Here is an 18,872-nt window from a genome sequence, read left to right as displayed (position 1 = left end):
TTATTAAAAGACAAAACTTTCAGGTCATTGTGGATTTGCATATTCTAGAAGTCAGGTATTCTTTGCCTGACAAAAGATAAGCTCTTTTTATATCAGTTCTCAGATCTTCTCTGGAGTGGAGTTAGCTCTCCCTCACCTCCTTATTTCATACTGCAGCATTCAGATGATGATAACATTGCTCCCACCCCAAATCTCTATTATTTCCAAACTGTTATATATAGCACTTTGTATATATCTTTGATATAGTAACTTTCACATTGTACTGTGATTGGTTTACATATCTGTCTCACTCACTAGACTATAAATTACTCAGGATTAAGGATGTTTCTCCTTTAGTGCTTAGCCCTTGACTAACATTTAAGAGTTTATGTGACGATTGAATGAATAAAGGAGCTTCTTTCTTTATGGAACCTACATCATTCATAGAGGTTATTTTTAAGGGTAGTATTTTTAAGGGTAGTATTCCTCCTTTTCTTCCTTCTCTTCTTCTTCCTCTTCCCTTCTCCTCCTCCTTCTATCTCCTCCCCCTCTTCCTCTTTTCTTTCCCCTCCTTCTGCAACAGCTTTTTTGAGATATAGCTTATTTGCCATAAAACTCACCAATTCTAAGTGTCCAGTTTGATGAGTTTTAATAAACACAGCTGTATATTAGCCGCAGGATCATGATATTGAAAAACATTTCCATCATCCCGAAAAGTTCCCTCATACCACTTTGAAGTCAATTCCTAACCCCCTCCCATGCCCACCAGGCCCTAACAACCATTGATCTTCATTCTTTCATTGTTTTTTTGCTTTTTCTACAATTTTGTATATACATGATCACACAGTGCATATCTATTGTGTTTGTCTTATTTATCACAATGCTTTGACAGTCGTAATAATATTACACTGTATGTATACAACAATTTGTAATCCATTTACCAGTTGATAGACATTTGTAGTCTTTTAGTTTTTGGCTATTATAAATCTGTGATATGAATATTTGCAAACAGACTTTTTAGACACATTTTTAAATTTCTCTTGATCACATGGTAAGTAATGCTTAACTTTACCAGAGACTGCTAAATGTTTCCAAAGTGGCTATTCTATTTTGCATTCCAGTCAGCAGTCCATGAGAGTTCCAGTTGCTCCACAACCTCAACAATGTTTGGCGTTGCCAGTGTTTTGAATTATTCTGGCATTCTGTAAACATTCAGAGATATCTCCTTCAGGTTGTTTTTTTTAAATATATTTTATTGATTTTTTACAGAAAGGAAGGGAGAGGGATAGAGAGTTAGAAACATCGATGGGAGAGAAACATCGATCAGCTGCCTCCTGCACACCTCCTGCTCCTAGGGATGTGCCCACAACCAAGGTACATGCCCTTGACTGGAATCGAACCCGGGACCCCTCAGTCCGCAGGCCAACGCTCTATCCACCTAGCCAAACCAGTTAGGGCTTTCCTTCAGGTTTTTATTTGCATTTCCCTAGTGATTAAGATTATGTACAATTTTTCATATGCTTATTTATCAATTGTATATTTACTTTGGTAAAGTATTTTTTTAAAAATATTTTGCCTATTTTTAAAATGGGGCTTGTGTCTTCCTATTATTGAGTTGTAAAAGTTCTTTATTCTGGATACAAGTTCTTTCTTGGATACATGTTTTGCAAACATGTTCTCCTGGTTTGTATGTTGCCTTTCTGTTTTCTTAACATTATCTTTATAAGACCAAAAGAGTAATTTTTATAAAATTTATCAGTTTTTCTTATATAGCTTGTGGTGGCTTTTGTTTGTTTGTTTTGTGTGTGTACTATTTAAGAAATCTTTGCCTAACTTAAGATCATTAAGATTTTCTTTTAGAAGACACATGGGTCTCTGGTACATTTGAGTTAACTTTTGTATATGGTCTGAAGTAAGGATCAAGACTTATATTTTTGGTATATGGATATTCAGTTGCTCTAGCATTATTGGTTGAAAAGATTATTCTTTCCCCCATTGAACTGCCCTGACACTTTTGTTGGGAATCAACTGGCTATCCACATAGAGGTCTGTTTTTGGACTTCCTATCCTGTTCCATTGAGCTACAAGTTTATCTTTATACTAATACCATACTTCTTGATTACTGTAAATTTAAAAATGATTCTTGAAGTTGAATAGTGTAAGTCCTACTTTGTTCTTCTCTTTTTTTATATATTACTCTATTTTTTTCCTTCTTTCCACACCTAAATAACCTACTCTGCCTTCTCCATGGGCTATCCCTTACCTGCTCAAATCTTAGACACCAGAGTCCATATTTGCTTCCTCTTTGTCCTTATGGTTTGACTTTCTGCCCTCCCCCTAACAGAACTGTTCTCTCACAGCCTTTGGTTGTTAAAAACAGTCTCTTCAAATCTCTGTCCTCCCGTATGGTTCTAGCGTGGACACTGTTGACCACCTCTAGTTCTTAAAATGTTCTACTGGTGTTGGATTTTTAGAATTTAGCTTCTTCTTCCCCTTATCTTTTTTATTTCTTTAAGGCCTCATTTCCTCATCTTTTCCCCCTGCTACTTGAATAAAAATTTTCCCAACTTTCTGTGCTCTTCTCTGTTTCTTTTCTGTTTTCCAGCCTTCTTTTGCCATTACTTTTCCTGCATCACTTATGACCCCTAAGACACACTTCTAGGCTGTAAACTTGTTATTTCCACTTGTTCCACCGGCATCCCAAACTTGGCATGTCTGAAATGTATCTCATTTTTCTAAACAAATGTGGTCTTCCTTTGTTTCTATTTCTGTTAATAATATCACAGTTTTCCAAGCACCCAATCTCCAAAGCCTTGGAGTTACTGTTTATTATATGTTCTTATCTTTGGTCTTCCTCAGTCACCACCCAGTCATAGCCTGGATCCTAGCTCCATACAATTTATTGGATTTTCTTTCATCATCTCATATTTTGAAGGAAAGTAAAAAATGACCAACCATGTTTTGAAGAAATTGATGTTTTTCTGTATTTTTTGTTTTTAAATATATTTTTATTGATTTCAGAGAGGAAGGGAGAGGGAGAGAGAGAATCGTTGATCAGCTGCCTTCTGCATGCCCCACACTAGGGTTTGAGCCCGCAGCCTGAGCATATGCCTTGACTGGGAATCGAATTGTGACCTCTTGGTTCCTAGGTCGATGCTCAGCCACTGAGCTACCCCAGCCTGGTAGAAATTGATGTTTTTCTGTATGAAAATCTTAAAATTTTCAAATTGGATATTTGTATCCTGTTTTCTTCTCTGCAAAAGCATGTGCATTTGTTTTTTTTTAATAAATCTTTATTGTTCAGATTATTACAGATGTTCCTCTATTTTCACCCCATAGCTCCCCTCCACCTGGTTCCCACCCCACCCCATGCCCTTACCTCCCGCCACTGTCTTCTGCATTTGTTTTTATTTTGCCTGTTTGGGTATTGCTTTTGTGCTTTCTGGCAGAGATGTTCTGATTTTGGTCACACCCAAATAATGAATTATGGGAATGAAAAAGGAGAGATGTCAACATATAATTACTTATCCCTCAACAAGACACACATACCCACTTTTTAGGGATTTCTAGATATTGCTGCCATAGGTGTACTAATTAATAGAGTGCTCTTTTGAGAGGTCACATCTCCATCAAGTCATATAGGTCATTGTTTACATGTTTTCCACACAAAGCCCTAGAAATAGAGCCACTTTAAGTCTAGTAAAGTCTGTTGTTAAAATTTCACTGAATTTTCTGAACATTCATACAGGTTAAAAGTACAACATATTTGGAAAATTAATATACCTGTGGAGCTTCTGATATCAAGCACCTAAACCATTGATGGCGAACCTTTTGAGCTCGGCGTGTCAGCATTTTGAAAAACCCTAACTTAACTCTGGTGCCGTGTCACATATAGAAATTTTTTGATATTTGCAATCATAATAAAACAAAGACTTATATTTTTGATATTTATTTTATATATTTAAATGCCATTTAACAAAGAAAAATCAACCCAAAAAATGAGTTCGCGTGTCACCTCTGACACACGTGTCATAGGTTTGCCATCACTGATCTAAACTGTAAATGTTAGTATTGAAACTAGAAAGGAAGGCAGGTTTGTTTTCATGTTTATAAAGCAGCTACCATTTCTCTGAGGTTCCCCCACAATCATTGTATCCTTGTGTTTTGGCCAAGATCTGTCACAGGGTTTCCTTGGAAATATGGATTGTTTTCAGATAGAACATTTAATGTGGATGTAAATCCTTTTTATCACTAAATTTTATGGTAGGGAAGAGGCCATATAAGTAAATTTTCATCTGTATGTTTTCCTTCCCTTTTTTGTTTGCTTAGAGAGAATGTGCGTTATTAAGTTATCTTCTTCTTCATAATAAGTAGATTTTCTATTTTCATTTTTATTTCTCCTCTCATCCCATTGTACACATATGTTTGCATCTCTAAAATTTTAAGAATTAAGGTTTGGATTGTAAGCACGTTCCTTGCCCACTTATTCTGAAATTCTTTCACTTTGTAGTGGAAGGAACAAGTGGTGGCGTCCTCCAGCTTTTTGTTGATGCTGGGGTTCCTGTGAGCTCAGACATGGTTAGTCATTTTGTGAATGAAGCTCTTGCTGAGACCATTGCTGTCATGCTGGGGGACAGAGAAGCAAAGAAGCAAGATCTTGTCGCTCCAGGTGTTGCTGGGGACGTTTTAGCAAGTGAAACATGCCTGCCGGTAGGTGTGACTCTCCTTTCATAACTTGGGTTCCTGGGGAATTTTTGATACATTTATTAAAAAAAGTAAAATGGACAAATTTTATTTTTGTTTTTAAATTTATTTTTATTGTTGAAAATATTACAGCTGTTTTCTCATTTCTCCCATTGACCTCCTCTACTCTGCTCCCACCCCCTCCCCAGGCCTTCACTGAAAATAAGCAAATTTTAAAATGAGTATCATAAAATCATAGTTTGTGGTGGAGATTAATTGCCTGTTGTTATGATTACAGTAACTTTTCCCCTGCATTTTACTTTAATAACTTTTAAATTCATAGAAAAATTAAACATATGAGACAGTGAACATATATCTATCTGTTTTTATGTTCTATTTCTTTAAAAATCATCTGAAAGTTCCAGATAGCATGACACTTGTAAAAGCATCAGCAGTATTTTCTAAGAACAAGGCACTTTCTTACATAACCAAAATACTATGGTTTCTGAGCTAAAAGGGTTTGTTTGCCTGCACACATCAAGGCCCAATTAAAGGCAAATAGGAGTTTGCAGCCAAGAAAGTAAAGGTTTATATTTAAGGAAATGGTGCCATGCCCAGAGTCACAGGTTTAGCTCATGCTCAACGACATAGCTCCCCCATGGCTTCTAGGGGATGGGTTATAAAGGGGGACTAAGAGGTTAGGGCAGGGGTGGGCAAACTTTTTGACTCGAGGGCCACAATGGGTTCTTAAACTGGACCAGAGGGCCGGAACAAAAGCATGGATGGAGTGTTTGTGTGAACTAATATAAATTCAAAGTAAACATCATTACATAAAAGGGTACGGTCTTTTTTTTTTCCTTTTAGTTTTATTCATTTCAAACGGGCCGGATCCGGCCCGCGGGCCGTAGTTTGCCCACGGCTGGGTTAGGGTCTTGATCTCTATGGATTGGTCAGCACTAGGGTAGGGACTAGTTGTTTATTGCATCTGGTCCCCATGTCAGCCATGGTGTTACTTTGTCGAATTTTGCAAGGATGTGGTCAGTAGGTCGTTCTGGAGCTGAAACACAGCTGAGGCCTAGAAGTTATCTATAGTTTGGAACTCTGTCTCTGTGGTCAACAGATTTGAGGCTTTGTTCCTAAGATTATTTAACGCCACTGACCACCAGAACATCATTATACTGAGGGCTTGATGATTAGGGAGTGGAGGTGCAAGGGAAGGAGAGGCAGGTGAGTTAGGATACTCTTAGGCTGGACAAGGCCAGTTTGAATCAAAAGGAAAGAAGGTGAAAGGGTCATATTAAAGAAATGAAGTTTCTGCTAGGTTACAGCATTATCAGACAGCATTATCACAATTTGACATTGATATGTTAATACTATGTAGTATTATGCATGTGGACATATCCAGGCAAGTTACACACAAAAAAGATATACAAATGGTCTGTATACATATAAAAAGATGGTCAGTCTCACTGATAATAAGAAAAATGTCACTGAAACTTTATTTTTACTGAATAGCTACACTGAAAGTTTGATAATGTCATTGTTCAGCAAACCTTGGGGAAGATGGGAATTTTCCACAGTGTTAGAGTAAAATAACAACCCTGTAGAGACAAATTTGGCAAGATGTATTCAAATTAAAAATGCAATTAGCCCTTTAACTGTTTAGTCCCACTACTGGAAATTTAATAATCTATGCATATGAAATGCCTTAAGACAAGATTATATTTAGTAACTCTGGGGAGGGGAACTAGATAGATAGAGCATGGCTAAGAAAGGAAACCTAATTTTCACTATCATCCTTTTGCACCTTTTGAATTTTGAAACATTTGAATGATTGATTATCTACTTAACAAATTGATTTCAAACTGTAATTTTTTTCTTCCCCAGTATTTTTCATCTCCATATTGTCTTTATTTGATCTCCCCTACTTATTATTCTTCCATTGCTTTTTAAAAAATATTTATTGTTGAAAGTATTACTTATGTCCCCTTCCCCCGCCCCCATCCCCCACCCCAGGCCTTCACCACTCTATTGTCTGTGTCCATGGGTTATGCCTATATGCGTACAAGTTCTTTGGTTGATCTCTTCCCACCCACCCACTCTCCCCCCGCCTTCCTCTGAGATTCCAGTCTGTTCCATGCGTCCATATCTCGATCTGTCTTGTTCGTTTATTTTGTTCATTAGATTCCACATATGAGTGAGGTATTATGATACTTGTCTTTCTCTGACTGGCTTATTTAGCTTAGCATAATACTCTTCAGGTCCCTCCATGCTGTCTCAAAGGGTAAGAGAGCCTTCTTTTGTACTGCTGCGTAGTATTCCATGGTGAAAATGTATTTCCAATGCTTTTCATAAGCTGTTTTCTTTTGTGCTAAAAGGCTGATTTTTGATATCTTGTTAGTTAAAATTCTTTCTGTACATGGTCTACCCGGGCTGTGTTTGGGTTTGATATGCAGCTGTGTTTGTTTGATCTTCTCCATATTAGAAGAGGCAGCCTCGATTTCTTTGGGGCCTATATCAGAGGGAGGGAGAGCTATTTCAGTTGCCTGCTGTTATTCTACAGGCTAGTCTTGAAACTAAATAGCTTATCAGCGGTTCTCAACCTGTGGGTCGCGACCCCTTTAGGGGTCAAACGACCCTTTCACAGGGGTCGCCTAAGACCATCGGAAAACACATATATAATTACAAATTGTTTTTGTGATCAATCACTATGCTTTAATTATGTTCAAATTGTAACAATGAAATTGGGGGTCACTACAACATGAGGAACTGTATTAAAGGGTTGCGGCATTAGGAAGGTTGAGAACCACTGGCTTAGATGTTCAAGAGCCAGGGTATTTGGGGCTCTCCCCCACCCCCCCACCCATTTAAAATCTGTGTAATCTCTGAATAAGCTCATTTTATTGTTTTAAATTACCTTTGCTTGGGTGATTATAAGCACCATTTATCTTATTTTGTTAATTTATTTTAGGCAAGAGTGTGTACCCCAGTGGCTACCCCACAGCCAACTCCTCCTCACTCACCTTCACCTCCTAAGGAGCACATGTTGGTGAAAACTCCAGATTCTTCTCCCTGTGATTCAGATCATGATACAGCTTTTCCTGTGAAAGAAATATTTGCCAAAAAAGGTACACACCTTATTTCTATAATTCAGTTTTAATTAGTAACTATGAAATAAAATTCCATGGTTTGTTTGTTTCATAGATTAGTATACAGATGCATGTTGTTTACTAGGTTTTAGTAAATCATTTTTCCTTGCATGTAAACTAATAAATTGGTTGCCACTTTTAAAAATATTTAATCTAATAGACACTTACACTACTATAAGTTCATGGTAGTGTTAAAAGTGATGTCTTTTCAAGGTTATTTTCTTATACTTTACTGAATTAATTTGGGAAATTTTCCACTAGTAGCTATTGTCATGTTATGGGATTTCTGAAACAATATATCTTGCCTTGCTATGGAGTTGTTTTATCTTTTTTTTTTCTTTTTTAAAAAAATCTTCAGGAAATGACATGCCTGCTGCCACACTTGTTAATACTCCAACAGTTACCCCTGCTACTACACCTCCTCCTGCAGCTGCTCTTACCCCAACTTTGTCAGAGATTTCCATTGATAAATTGAAGATATCAAGTCCAGAGCTTCCCAAGCCATGGGGTGATGGCGACCTGCCATTGGAAGAAGAGAATCCTAACTCTCCTCATGAAGAACTTCACCCGAGAGCTATGTAAAGATAACATATTCACTCCTAGAAACTGTACATTTCCTCTTTAATTGACTTCTGTGACCCATTGAAAACATCAGAGATGATAAGTGAAGTTTTATAAATCAGAAGCTACTTTATACTTTAACTAGAGGCCCGGTGCACGAAATTCGTGCAAGGGGCTTGGCTCTCGCAGCCCCAGCTTTGTCCAGAAGACTTTCGGCTGTCCGGTTTAATTAGCATATTATGCTTTTATTATTGTAGATAGAAAGACATGTCATAAATTTTAAGTTTTCAAAATTTTTACCGAATTTATACCTTTGGTTCTTTTTTTAAAAAAAACATTTTTTGGAGACACTGAAATAAAGATTTCTATCATATTGTTAATAAAATAGAAAATTATTTTTTTCCCAGTATGAATATTTACCAGGCTAAGTTGACTTGATAGTACCATATATCCCTATGTAGATTTATTTTGTGGATGGTAGAACTTTCAAGATGGTCTATGGTTAGAGCATGAAAACAATCTTGGAAAAATAAATCTTATTAATTAATTATAATAGTGCAGATTATAGAAATACGTTGCTAAAGAAGATATAGTCTTTGAATCTGAATTTGAATATCAAAATTAATATAGGTCTTCAGTGACCTAATAGGTTCAAAATATGTCTTTTTCTTCTTAGTGTAATGTCTGTGGCCAAAGAGGAGGAACCTCAGAGTATGGATTTCCCTGCTCAACCTGTTCCTCCGAAGCCAGTTCCTGTGATGCCACTTCCTGCTGGCACCAAGGCCCCATCCCCCGTACAAATGCCAAGTTCTGATACCTCAACAATGGAGAGCACCTTGAGCACTGAACCTGAAAGACACATCTCTGAAGGAGAGCTTCTATATAACTATGGTCAAAGAACAGCTCCCAAGAGTACGTTAACTTGTGTAAATTGATTTCATTGGTTAGATTATGGTAATTCCTAACTAATATTTGGATGTTGATAATTCCTAAGTAATAGTTTCTCTAATTAAAGTGTTTTTACTTAATTCTCAAGATTTGAGTAAAAAGAATATGGACTCTGCAAGTGAACAATTCCTGGCCTTAACCTTAGAAAGTAAAATCTCCCTCATAAATCCAGAATTAATATCACTCTTTTTTTTTTTTTTATAAATCTTTATTGTTCAGATTATTACAGTTGTTCCTCTTTTTTCCCCCCATAGCTCCCCTCCACCTGGTTCCCACCCCACCCCATGCCCTTACCCCCACTCACTGTCCTCATCCATAGGTGTATGATTTTTGTCCAGTCTCTTCCTGTACCCCCCACACCCCTTTCCCCCTGAGAATTGTCTGTCCACTCCCTTTCTATGCCCCTGATTCTATTACATTCACCAGTTTATTCTGTTCGTCAGATTTTTTATTCACTTGACTTTTAGATTCACTTGTTGATAGATATGTATTTGTTGTCACTTTACCTTTTTCTTCTTCTTCCTCTTCCTAAAGAATACCCTTCAGCATTTCATATAATACTGGTTTGGTGGTGATGAACTCCTTTAGCTTTTTCTTATCTGTGAAGCTCTTTATCTGACCTTCAATTCTAAATGATAGCTTTGCTAGATAAAGTAATCTTGGTTGTAGGTTCTTGCTATTCATCACTTTGAATATTTCTTGCCACTCCCTTCTGGCCTGCATAGTTTCTGTTGAGGAATCAGCTGACAGTCGTATGGGTACGCCCTTGTAGGTAACTGACTGTTTTTCTCTTGCTGCTTTTAAGATTCTCTCTTTGTCTTTTGCCCTTGGCATTTTAATTATGATGTGTCTTGGTGTGGTCCTCTTTGGATTCCTTTTGTTTGGGGTTCTCTGTGCTTCCTGGACTTGCAAGTCTATTTCTTTCACCAGGTAGGGGAACTTTTCTGTCATTATTTCTTCAAATAGGTTTTCAATATCTTGCTCTATGTCTTCTTCTGGCACTCCCATAATTCGGATGTTGATATGCTTGAAGTTGTTCCAGAGGCTTCTTACATTGTCTTCATATTTTTGGATTCTTCTTGTTTTTCTGGTTGGGTGTTTTTTGCTTCTTTGTATTTCAAATCTTTGACTTGATTCTTGCAATCCTCTAGTCTGCTGTTGGAACTCTGTATGATATTCTTTATTTCAGTCAGTATATGCTTAATTTCTAGTTGGTCTTTTTTCATATCCTCGAGGGTCTCACTAGATTTCTTGAGGGTCTCACTGGATTTATTGTTGGTTTCTAGAAAATTCTTGAAAAACCATATAAGTTTGGTTTTGAACTCTATATCCAGTAGTTTGCTTTCCTCCATTTCTGTCATTTGTGACCTGTTTCTTTGTCTCCACATTTTTTATGCTTCCCTGTGTTGATAGAGTGGCTTTGTGTGCTAGGTGTCCTGTAGGCCCAGTGGCCCAGCCTCCCCAATTACCTGAGGTGGACACTCTTTGTGCACCCCTTTGTGGGCTTTGTGCACAGTCTTGTTGTAGTTAAGCCTTGATTGTAGTTGGTATCACTGGGAGGAATTGACCTCCAGGCCAGTTGGCTGTGAGAATCAGCTGAGTGTATGGTGGGAGAACTTCTGTGCTGGAGACATCCTTCTGGGGCAAGCCTTGCTTCAGTGGGGCTTTGGTGCTCACTGAGTCTGCCCCCTGAGTGTGTCCCTTATGGATCTGAGGAGTTGTAATCTGGATGGTCCTACTCTGACCACTGGGTATACTGGCTCTTGGATTTCTAAGGAGGTGCTAATTTAGCCTCTGCCTGAGGCTACCCAGCAGGAGCTACTGAGAGATCTGTAGATTCCTCTTCTTTGTTTGGGGTTTGGAGGTGCCCAGATGAGGCCCAGCTGTGAAGCAATGCAAGTTGCTGTGGAGCCTTTGGCCTTCTTTTGGATGTTCTGGGTCTCTCTGACCCAGCTGCAGTTTGTTAGGTAATTTTAGATTGCAAAGGTCCAGGCCATTCATATGCAAACGGCTCTGCGCACAGCTTGGGTGGGGCGGGGTCTCAGGGAATCAACAGGGCGGAGCAAACAACTATGGCTGATCCTCAGCTCTGCCCTAAGAGGCCCCGGGTTTCACTGTCCTGTGGTAAATGGTAATCGCTGCAGGCACCTCTGAGAGAAAGCCGCCCTCGAGTTCTGCCCAATGCCAGGCAGTCCAGTTTCTCCCCGTATGAGTCTGGGTCCCCAGAGATTCACCCGGAACTGGAGTTTAGAGCAGTCGGGAGCTTGTGTCTCCCTCCCGATTGAAAAAGACAATCATGTCCTCAGTTGCCCACCCTTTCTGCGTGCGCCTCCGTACCTCTGTAATTTACTTCCGCACCTCCTCTGAGTCTCAGTGTGCTTTTCTCTTTCCTTCTAGTTGTAGAATTTCCACTCAGCCAGCCTTTCTGTGGTTCTGGATGATGTCCGTTTTCTCTTTTAGTTGTATTTTTGAAGTGGTTGTACAAGGCAGCAAGTTCAGGTGTTTACCTATGCTGCCATCTTGGTTCCTCCCAATATGACTCTTAATATTTGGAGTCTTCCCTTCCAGTCTTCCATTTTCTATGCATATACAGAAACAAAATATAAAGTGTCCCCCCAAAAATGCATACACACACTTTGAATAATTATAAAGATAGTGTTTGTTAAAAGACATTTCATTGTCAAAATTGAGCTATCAGCTGTTAAAGTGGTATATATTTTTGGGGGGACACCCTGTATATTTGTATGTGTATGTGTTTTTACCTTTAAAAATAAGATATACTAGCCCTAACTGGTTTGGCTCAGTAAACAGAGCATTGGCCTGCGGACTGAAGGGTCTCAGGTTCGATTCTGGTCAAGGGCACATGCCTGGGTTGCAGGCTCGATCCCTAGTAGTGAGCGTGCAGGAATGCGAGAAGCAGTTGATCACTGATTCTCTCTCATCATTGATGTTTCTCTCTCTCCCTCTCTGAAGTCAATTAAAATATGTTTTAAAAATACGATATAGTATACATATTATTTTGAAACCTGAATATTTTAACATAATAACATATTGTATACATCTTTTTATATCAATACATAGAGTTCTTTTTTTTGTTTGTTTTGTTTTTTATTATTTTATGTACAAATGGAAAGCAAGATAGCATTCTGTCATGAGGTAGAGGTCTTGAACGAACCATTCATGGACGTTCTCTTAGTCCAACTTAATGAAGCCTATGTCCTTCGTGTACTGACGGAAACACTGGCGGCCCACGTTGAGGCCGTACTTCCGGATCAGACCGTGGCGGTTTGAGCAGACGCGGCAAGAACGAGGACCTTGGCTGAATTTCCTCGGGTGGCTCCAGTAGAGTTGCTGGTGACCCATCTTGCTCACTCTGTAGCAACGAGGCAAAAGGCTTTTTTTAAAATCTTTACCTGAAGATTTTCCCCATTCATTTCTAGAGAGGATGGAAAGGATGGAGGAGGGTCAGAAAGAGAGAGAGAGAGAGAAACATCAATATGAGAGAGACACATCAGTTGGTTGCCTCTTTAATGTGCCCCAACTGGGGAATCTGCAATCGAAGTATATGCACTTGACTGGGCATCGAATCTGAGACCCTTTGGTCCGCAGGCTGAAGATCTGTAAGCCTAGGTTTCTCTCTCTATTTCTTCTCATTACAGCAGTTCCTTTAGCATTTCTTGTAATGCTGGCCTGGTGGTGACGTACTCCTTTAGCCTTTTTTTGTCTGGGAAGCTCTTTATTTGACCGTCTATCTTTTGAATGGTAGCCTTGTTGGATATAGTCATCTTAGTAATCTTGGTTTCAGATCCTTGCTTTCCATTACCTTGAGTACTTCATGTCATTCCCTTCTGGCCTGTAGAGTTACTGATGAGAAATCAGGTGTCCTTGTGAGAGCTCCTTTGTAGGTAACAGTTTGCTTTTCTCTTGCTTCCTTTATGATTCACTCTTTGTCCTTAATTTTTAGGATTTTAATTATGGTATTTCTGGATGTGGGCATGTTTGGGTTCGTCTTACTTGGGGAATCTCTGTTCCTCCTGAACTTGTGTGACTTTTTCCTTTACCAGGTTAGGGAAGTTTTCTGCCATTATTTCTTCAAACATGTTCCCTATCCCTTTCACCCTTTCTGCCTCTTCTTGCACACCTGCTATTTGAAAAGTGTTAGGTTTCACGTTGTCCCACAGCTTCCTTAAGCTGTCCTCGTGTTTTTTAATTGTTTTTTCTTTTTGGTTCTCTCATTGAATGATTTTTTCAACTCTGTCTTCTAATTTATTGATTCGATCCTCAGCTTCCCCAAATTTGCTGTGTATTCCTTCCAATGTGTTCTTTATTTGTGCTATGCTATTCTTTATTTCTCTTTTCATAGTTACTATATCTTTTCTGCTATTGAGCATCTTTACCATCATTATTCTGAATTCTATATCAGATAAATTTCTTACCTTCATTTCATTTATCTCTCCTTCTGGAGAATTCCCTTGTTTTTTCATTTGTGGTTTGTTTCTTTGTCTCCTCATTTGGGCTGCCTGTTTGGGTTTGTGACTCTGTATTAGGTAGATCTTCCACACCTCTCAATCTTTAATGCAGGACAGTGTCAAACGCTGTTTTTGACTAATTAGATCCTTGACGATCTAACCACTGAGCAAAGCAGCCAAGGCCTTATTTTTTTTTCTTTTTAGTGTAGTTTATTAAAACAGTGCCATGGTGGTAGACATTTTGATTGTTTTGTGTTTCCGTACTGTACTTAATTCTCCAATGACCATCCTTACACTTACCTGATAACTGATACATGCCTAGAATTGGAATTGCTGAGTCAAAATATGCATGGTAAAGTAGTGATACATTGCCAACATGTTTTCCAGAAAGGTTAATCAGTTTTTAATCTTAACCAGGTTTTAATTACATCAGTAGTGTATAGGAGTGCCTCTTTCTCAATTTAATAGTTACAGTTGATATTTATAGTTCTTTTTAAATTTCTGACAAGTTGGTAGGTGAAACAAAAATTCAGCTTTATTATTCAATGTACTTTAAAAGAAGAGGTGAGATTAACTTGTGATTTATTACTTATGAACTTTGCCAGTATTTTCTTTGTGTAAGTTTAAATGTAATGTTCTATAGCTGTATGGTCAGATTATTTACTTAGAGTTATGTTTCTTCTTTTGTCTAAACTTTTACATTTTATTTTCTAGTTTTAGGACTATATCTGACAAACCTAAGTGATAGCTTATCCAGCACTCTACATGATGCCCATGATATGGTAAGAAATGACCGACTCATATTGACTTCTGACACCTGACATGAAGATGAGCTTACTACTACTGATCAGGCTTTTTTCTCCAATATTTGAGTCAGAAACATAAAATTTAATAAAGTACCATGAAGGAATTTGCTTTCTTGCACATCTCAGTGTTATAATTGTGAGAATGAGAAGAAAATTATTAAGTTCTTTAGCTCCAGTAGTTAAAAAATACAGTTAATGTAATTAGGTAATGGAAATCTAGCTCTGCAAATTGTTACCTGAATATGTCGCCTTTACAATACTTCAGGCAGGACCTTAGCAGCTTAAACCTCTGTCTTGTAATACATTTGTTATTTTTTCCTAACCATGATTATGATTCTTTGATCTAAAAATAATTGACTTCAATATATTTTGTAAAATAAACTGAAATAAGACCCAAGGACACTAGCCCTTCCTAGTTACCATTTAGCTAGCTCTATAAAAAAGAAAAAAAGAAGAAGATGGCATTTAAAAATTTTATTTTTATTGACATAATTTATAAAATAAAATGGAGGGAAGTCTTAAATGAGATCTCTTTATTTTCAGAGAAGCATTATACTCACATTTGGCCTACTTAATGTGTCACTATCTCATCTTTTTTGTTGTTGTTAATCCTCACCTGAGGGTATTTTTCCATTGATTTTTAGGGAGAGCGGGAGAGAGAGGGAAAGAGAGAGAAACATCCATTGATTGCCTCCTGCACGAACCCTGACCAGGGCCCAGGCCGGGGAGGAGCCTGTAACCAAGGTACGTGCCCTTGACCGGAATCGAACCCAGGACCCTTTGGACCACAGGCTCTATCCACTGAGCCAAACTGGTTAGGGCTCACTATGTCATCTTTATCCATTCATAGAACTTGATCATGGTGCCAAAGCCTGTTTAAGTTTGTTCTACGTAAATAACCAAACTAAACCAGGACTAAATGATAACATCTTTCTTTTTCTATATTTGCTTTTTTTTGTTTGTTTGTTTTAATATATTTTATTGATTTTTTACAGAGAAGAAGGGAGAGGGACAGAGAGCCAGAAACATCGATGAGAGAAATCGATCAGCTGCCTCCTGCATGCCCCCCAGTGGGGATGTGCCCGCAACCAAGGCACATGCCCTTGACCGGAATCGAACCCGGGACCCCTGAGTCCGCAGGCCGACGCTCTATCCACTGAGCCAAACCAGTTCGGCTCTTTTTCTATATTTGAAACCAAATTCTAATTTTGATATTTTTACTAAGCCTAAATCAGATATACTACAAATTCAGAATAAAGTCAAATGCAGAAGTACAATCTTGAAGAACTGGGAATAACTCATGTACCAATAGACATTTATCTGTATACAGCTGGGGAATAAGGACTTGTAATCAAGAGTTAATAAACTTTATTTCATGAGAAATAAAATACCCAAGTAAAAAACTACTAATGGAATTAAATATCATGTTAATACTTGCATTTGCAAGGGAATCCAGTTTCTTTGACTCCTAGGCCCATGTTTCTGGGACAGTTCTATTTTGAGGCACCATGAAGCTTCAGTGGGGTGTTCCAATGATGGCTTTCCATTACCTGCTCCCTAGTCAAGTACCTGAGATCAGCGCAAAGGCAAAGGAAAAGTTGAAGGTCTTAGAGCTGCCTTAACCTATGTCTGCAGTTCATTCTTGCTTGTGGTCCAGGTAACAGCAGAACTACAGCGCTTTGCCTCATTGCCACACGTGGCGTTGCTGTGTATGCTGCACAAACATGCAGAAAGAAACTGAGCCAAAATAGAAAACATTTGTGAGTCATTGTAACTCAGTTATATGACAGAGGATTTAATTTTCATATGTTTTTATAATAAATCTCCAGTTTAAATGTAGGCAAATTACTGAATATTATTATTTATATTTGAGTCAAATATAGAGGGTTTTTAGTGTAGTCAAATGGGAATGAGAACTAAATGAAAATAAAAAGTCCATCTTTTTTTCCAAAAGTACTAAATGACTATTCTCATGATACTAAGCTCTATTAATCATAAACTGAGAAAAATGTAGTTGTTTGATAAAATTTCTTGTGTTAATTGTCTCAATATTTCATTTAGGAATATGATCCTCCCAGTGAAGTAGAAGTGATTAGAATGCCCCATAAAAAATGTCATGGAGATGCAATTTTTTCTCTTCTTGATAAACAAAACCAGGAATCAGTAGTTCCACCGCAAGGTGTCTGTCATTCAGAGGTACTTTTTAACCTTCATGGTGTTTTTTCTTTTTGGTTAGATCCACACGCAGGAAAAAATAGCAAAATATTCCTGTTTTTAGTTAATGTATGCTAATACTTCAACTTATTCAGGGATCGTCCTTGTAGTAACTTTAACCTGGAACATAGAGTTATCCAGTTTTACAGCACAGGAATTTAGGCCATCTGTTCCAACCCTCTTTTTTTACAGCTGAAAAAACTGAAGCCCTTTCCACAGCCATTTACTGAGTATCTACTAGGTGCCGGACACAACCTTGGAAAAGATAAAAAGATGAGATAGGACTCCTACCTATAAGTAGCTGATAGTCATATAGAAGACAGTTAAATACTGTACAGTGCAATAACTGGTCATAAAGCAGAATTTACAATATGAGTTCAGAGGAGGGAAAACTGCTTGAAGTTTGATGACCCTTTATACAGGATATGCTACTGATGGAGTTTTTTAAAGACCCAATAGGATTTTTCTAGACAGCGGTGAGGGGGAAGGACATTTTGAAGCCAAACTAGCATGTGTTAAAGGATAAGAGCCAAGAAAGATGAGGGCATGTTGGAAAGTGTTGAAAATCTCAGTGTGGCTAGAGGTGTAGGTCGGTCAGTCTGCAGAAATAGGTTGAACCAGATGATCATAAAGAACCTTTTAGGCCATGGAAAGTTTTGGGCGCCGTGAAGCCCATTAAGATATTTTTGGGCAAGGGGGTCACAAGCTAAGATATTTAGGAAGGAATACGGAGGTTTTGTAAGATAGTCCTGGAGTTTGGAGGGAGGAGGGTGAAGGAACAAATGCCCATGGGCTCCTGGTCAGGTTTCACCTATAACTTTTCACCCCAGTTGGGCCTTCAGGCTCCCGGATGTTACTCTGGGCTGGTAGTGTCTCAGCCTGGGTTGTTGCCAAGATCTTTGTGTGTAAGGGGCAAGCAGTGGTGATCTCAGGTTGAAGAGGCAAAGAAGCGAAGCTCTGTCCAATCATTCCTCTCACTGAACCCCCTCCAGCCTCCCTCCTCCTCAGGATGCGGCCTCTTTCTTCCCACACACAGCAGGTCAAGTTAGCTGTCAGTTTTCCCAGTGTTTTTCACAATTTTTACTTAGCTTTCAGAGTCCATGGTTTCTTCTCATTTCTGTAGTTACTCTAAGGCAGTGGTCGGCAAACTCATTAGTCAACAGAGCCAAACATCAACAGGACAACGATTGAAATTTCTTCTGAGAGCCAAATTTTTAAACTTAAACTATACAGGCAGGTACATTGTTACTAACTTAATTAGGGTACTCCTAAGCTGGCCTTTGTTAAAAACATCCTCAATCTGATTGAGGTAGACCCCTTCCAACTCTCCATCCACACTCATCTTGTATATTTGTCCCGCCTGCACTGCGTCTCCTGTCGCCCGACCAACCGACCAACCGACAACCCCCTTCTTCTAACGCCACTTCTTCAAAATAGACTCACCCAAGCCAAAAACCGACTTCTGCACATGGGCCACGAAGTTTCAATTGCACTGTACGTGCGTGCCCGCACGTGGTATTTTGTGGAAGAGCCACACTCAAGGGGCTAAAGAGCCGCATGTGGCTCGCCGACCACTGCTCTAAGGCATTTTTGGAGATAGGGAGCTTGGCAGCCTTTGTTAGTATGCAGTCCTGGCCAAGCCAGAGGCGCAGAAGTGGGAAGTTTATCCTTTCCAGATATTTTTCTAAGAATCTAAGCATGTGCATATGTGTGCACATGCATGTGTAAAATGCTGAGGTATGTTTATGGAGTATTCTGCAACCTGTTTTAAAAATGTTAACTATAAATTCTGAAGATCTACCATATTCTTTTAATTTACCATAGAGTATACCATAATTTAATTATCCTGTTGAAGGATTTTTAGATTGGTTTCACTTTTTTCTATTCAAATTACAATAAGAAGAAAATTCTTTTTTCACTTATGAGGAATTGTTTTTGTAGATCAGATAATGGGGGTGGAATTGCTGATTCAAAAGGTACAAGCATTTATAATTTTAGTAAGTATTAATACATTGCTTTCTTACTATGAGTCTCTCTTCTCATTATGACATGTGGTGTTCTTA

At 38.4% G+C, this 18,872-nt stretch overlaps 2 protein-coding genes across 19 annotated transcripts in view; one reads left to right on the top strand and one right to left on the bottom strand.

Moving 5' to 3' along the window:
- KIAA0586 (KIAA0586 ortholog) overlaps positions 1-18,872 on the top strand; it is a 104,636-nt gene that overhangs the window by 39,931 nt on the left and 45,833 nt on the right. For 16 of the 18 annotated variants that reach the window (XM_059694611.1, XM_059694605.1, XM_059694639.1 and 13 more), the window contains 6 exons: positions 4,490-4,689; positions 7,634-7,790; positions 8,170-8,389; positions 9,049-9,284; positions 14,504-14,571; positions 16,657-16,791. In XM_059694611.1, the coding sequence (XP_059550594.1) occupies positions 4,490-4,689; positions 7,634-7,790; positions 8,170-8,389; positions 9,049-9,284; positions 14,504-14,571; positions 16,657-16,791 (1,016 nt within the window). The remainder of the gene's footprint in view (positions 1-4,489; positions 4,690-7,633; positions 7,791-8,169; positions 8,390-9,048; positions 9,285-14,503; positions 14,572-16,656; positions 16,792-18,872) is intronic. The other 2 variants (XM_059694663.1, XM_059694654.1) reach the window with 1 other exon arrangement.
- LOC132217077 (small ribosomal subunit protein uS14-like) lies at positions 12,463-12,710 on the bottom strand. The gene has a single exon (XM_059667104.1). It carries the CDS (start codon positions 12,681-12,683, stop codon positions 12,513-12,515), a length of 171 nt encoding a protein of 56 aa, XP_059523087.1. The 5' UTR covers positions 12,684-12,710; the 3' UTR covers positions 12,463-12,512.

This window comes from Myotis daubentonii, chromosome 1, assembly GCF_963259705.1.
Source record: "Myotis daubentonii chromosome 1, mMyoDau2.1, whole genome shotgun sequence".
NCBI lineage: Eukaryota > Metazoa > Chordata > Mammalia > Chiroptera > Vespertilionidae > Myotis > Myotis daubentonii.
Note: the sequence above shows the minus strand (reverse complement) of the source record. Positions and strands in the feature narration are given on the sequence as shown.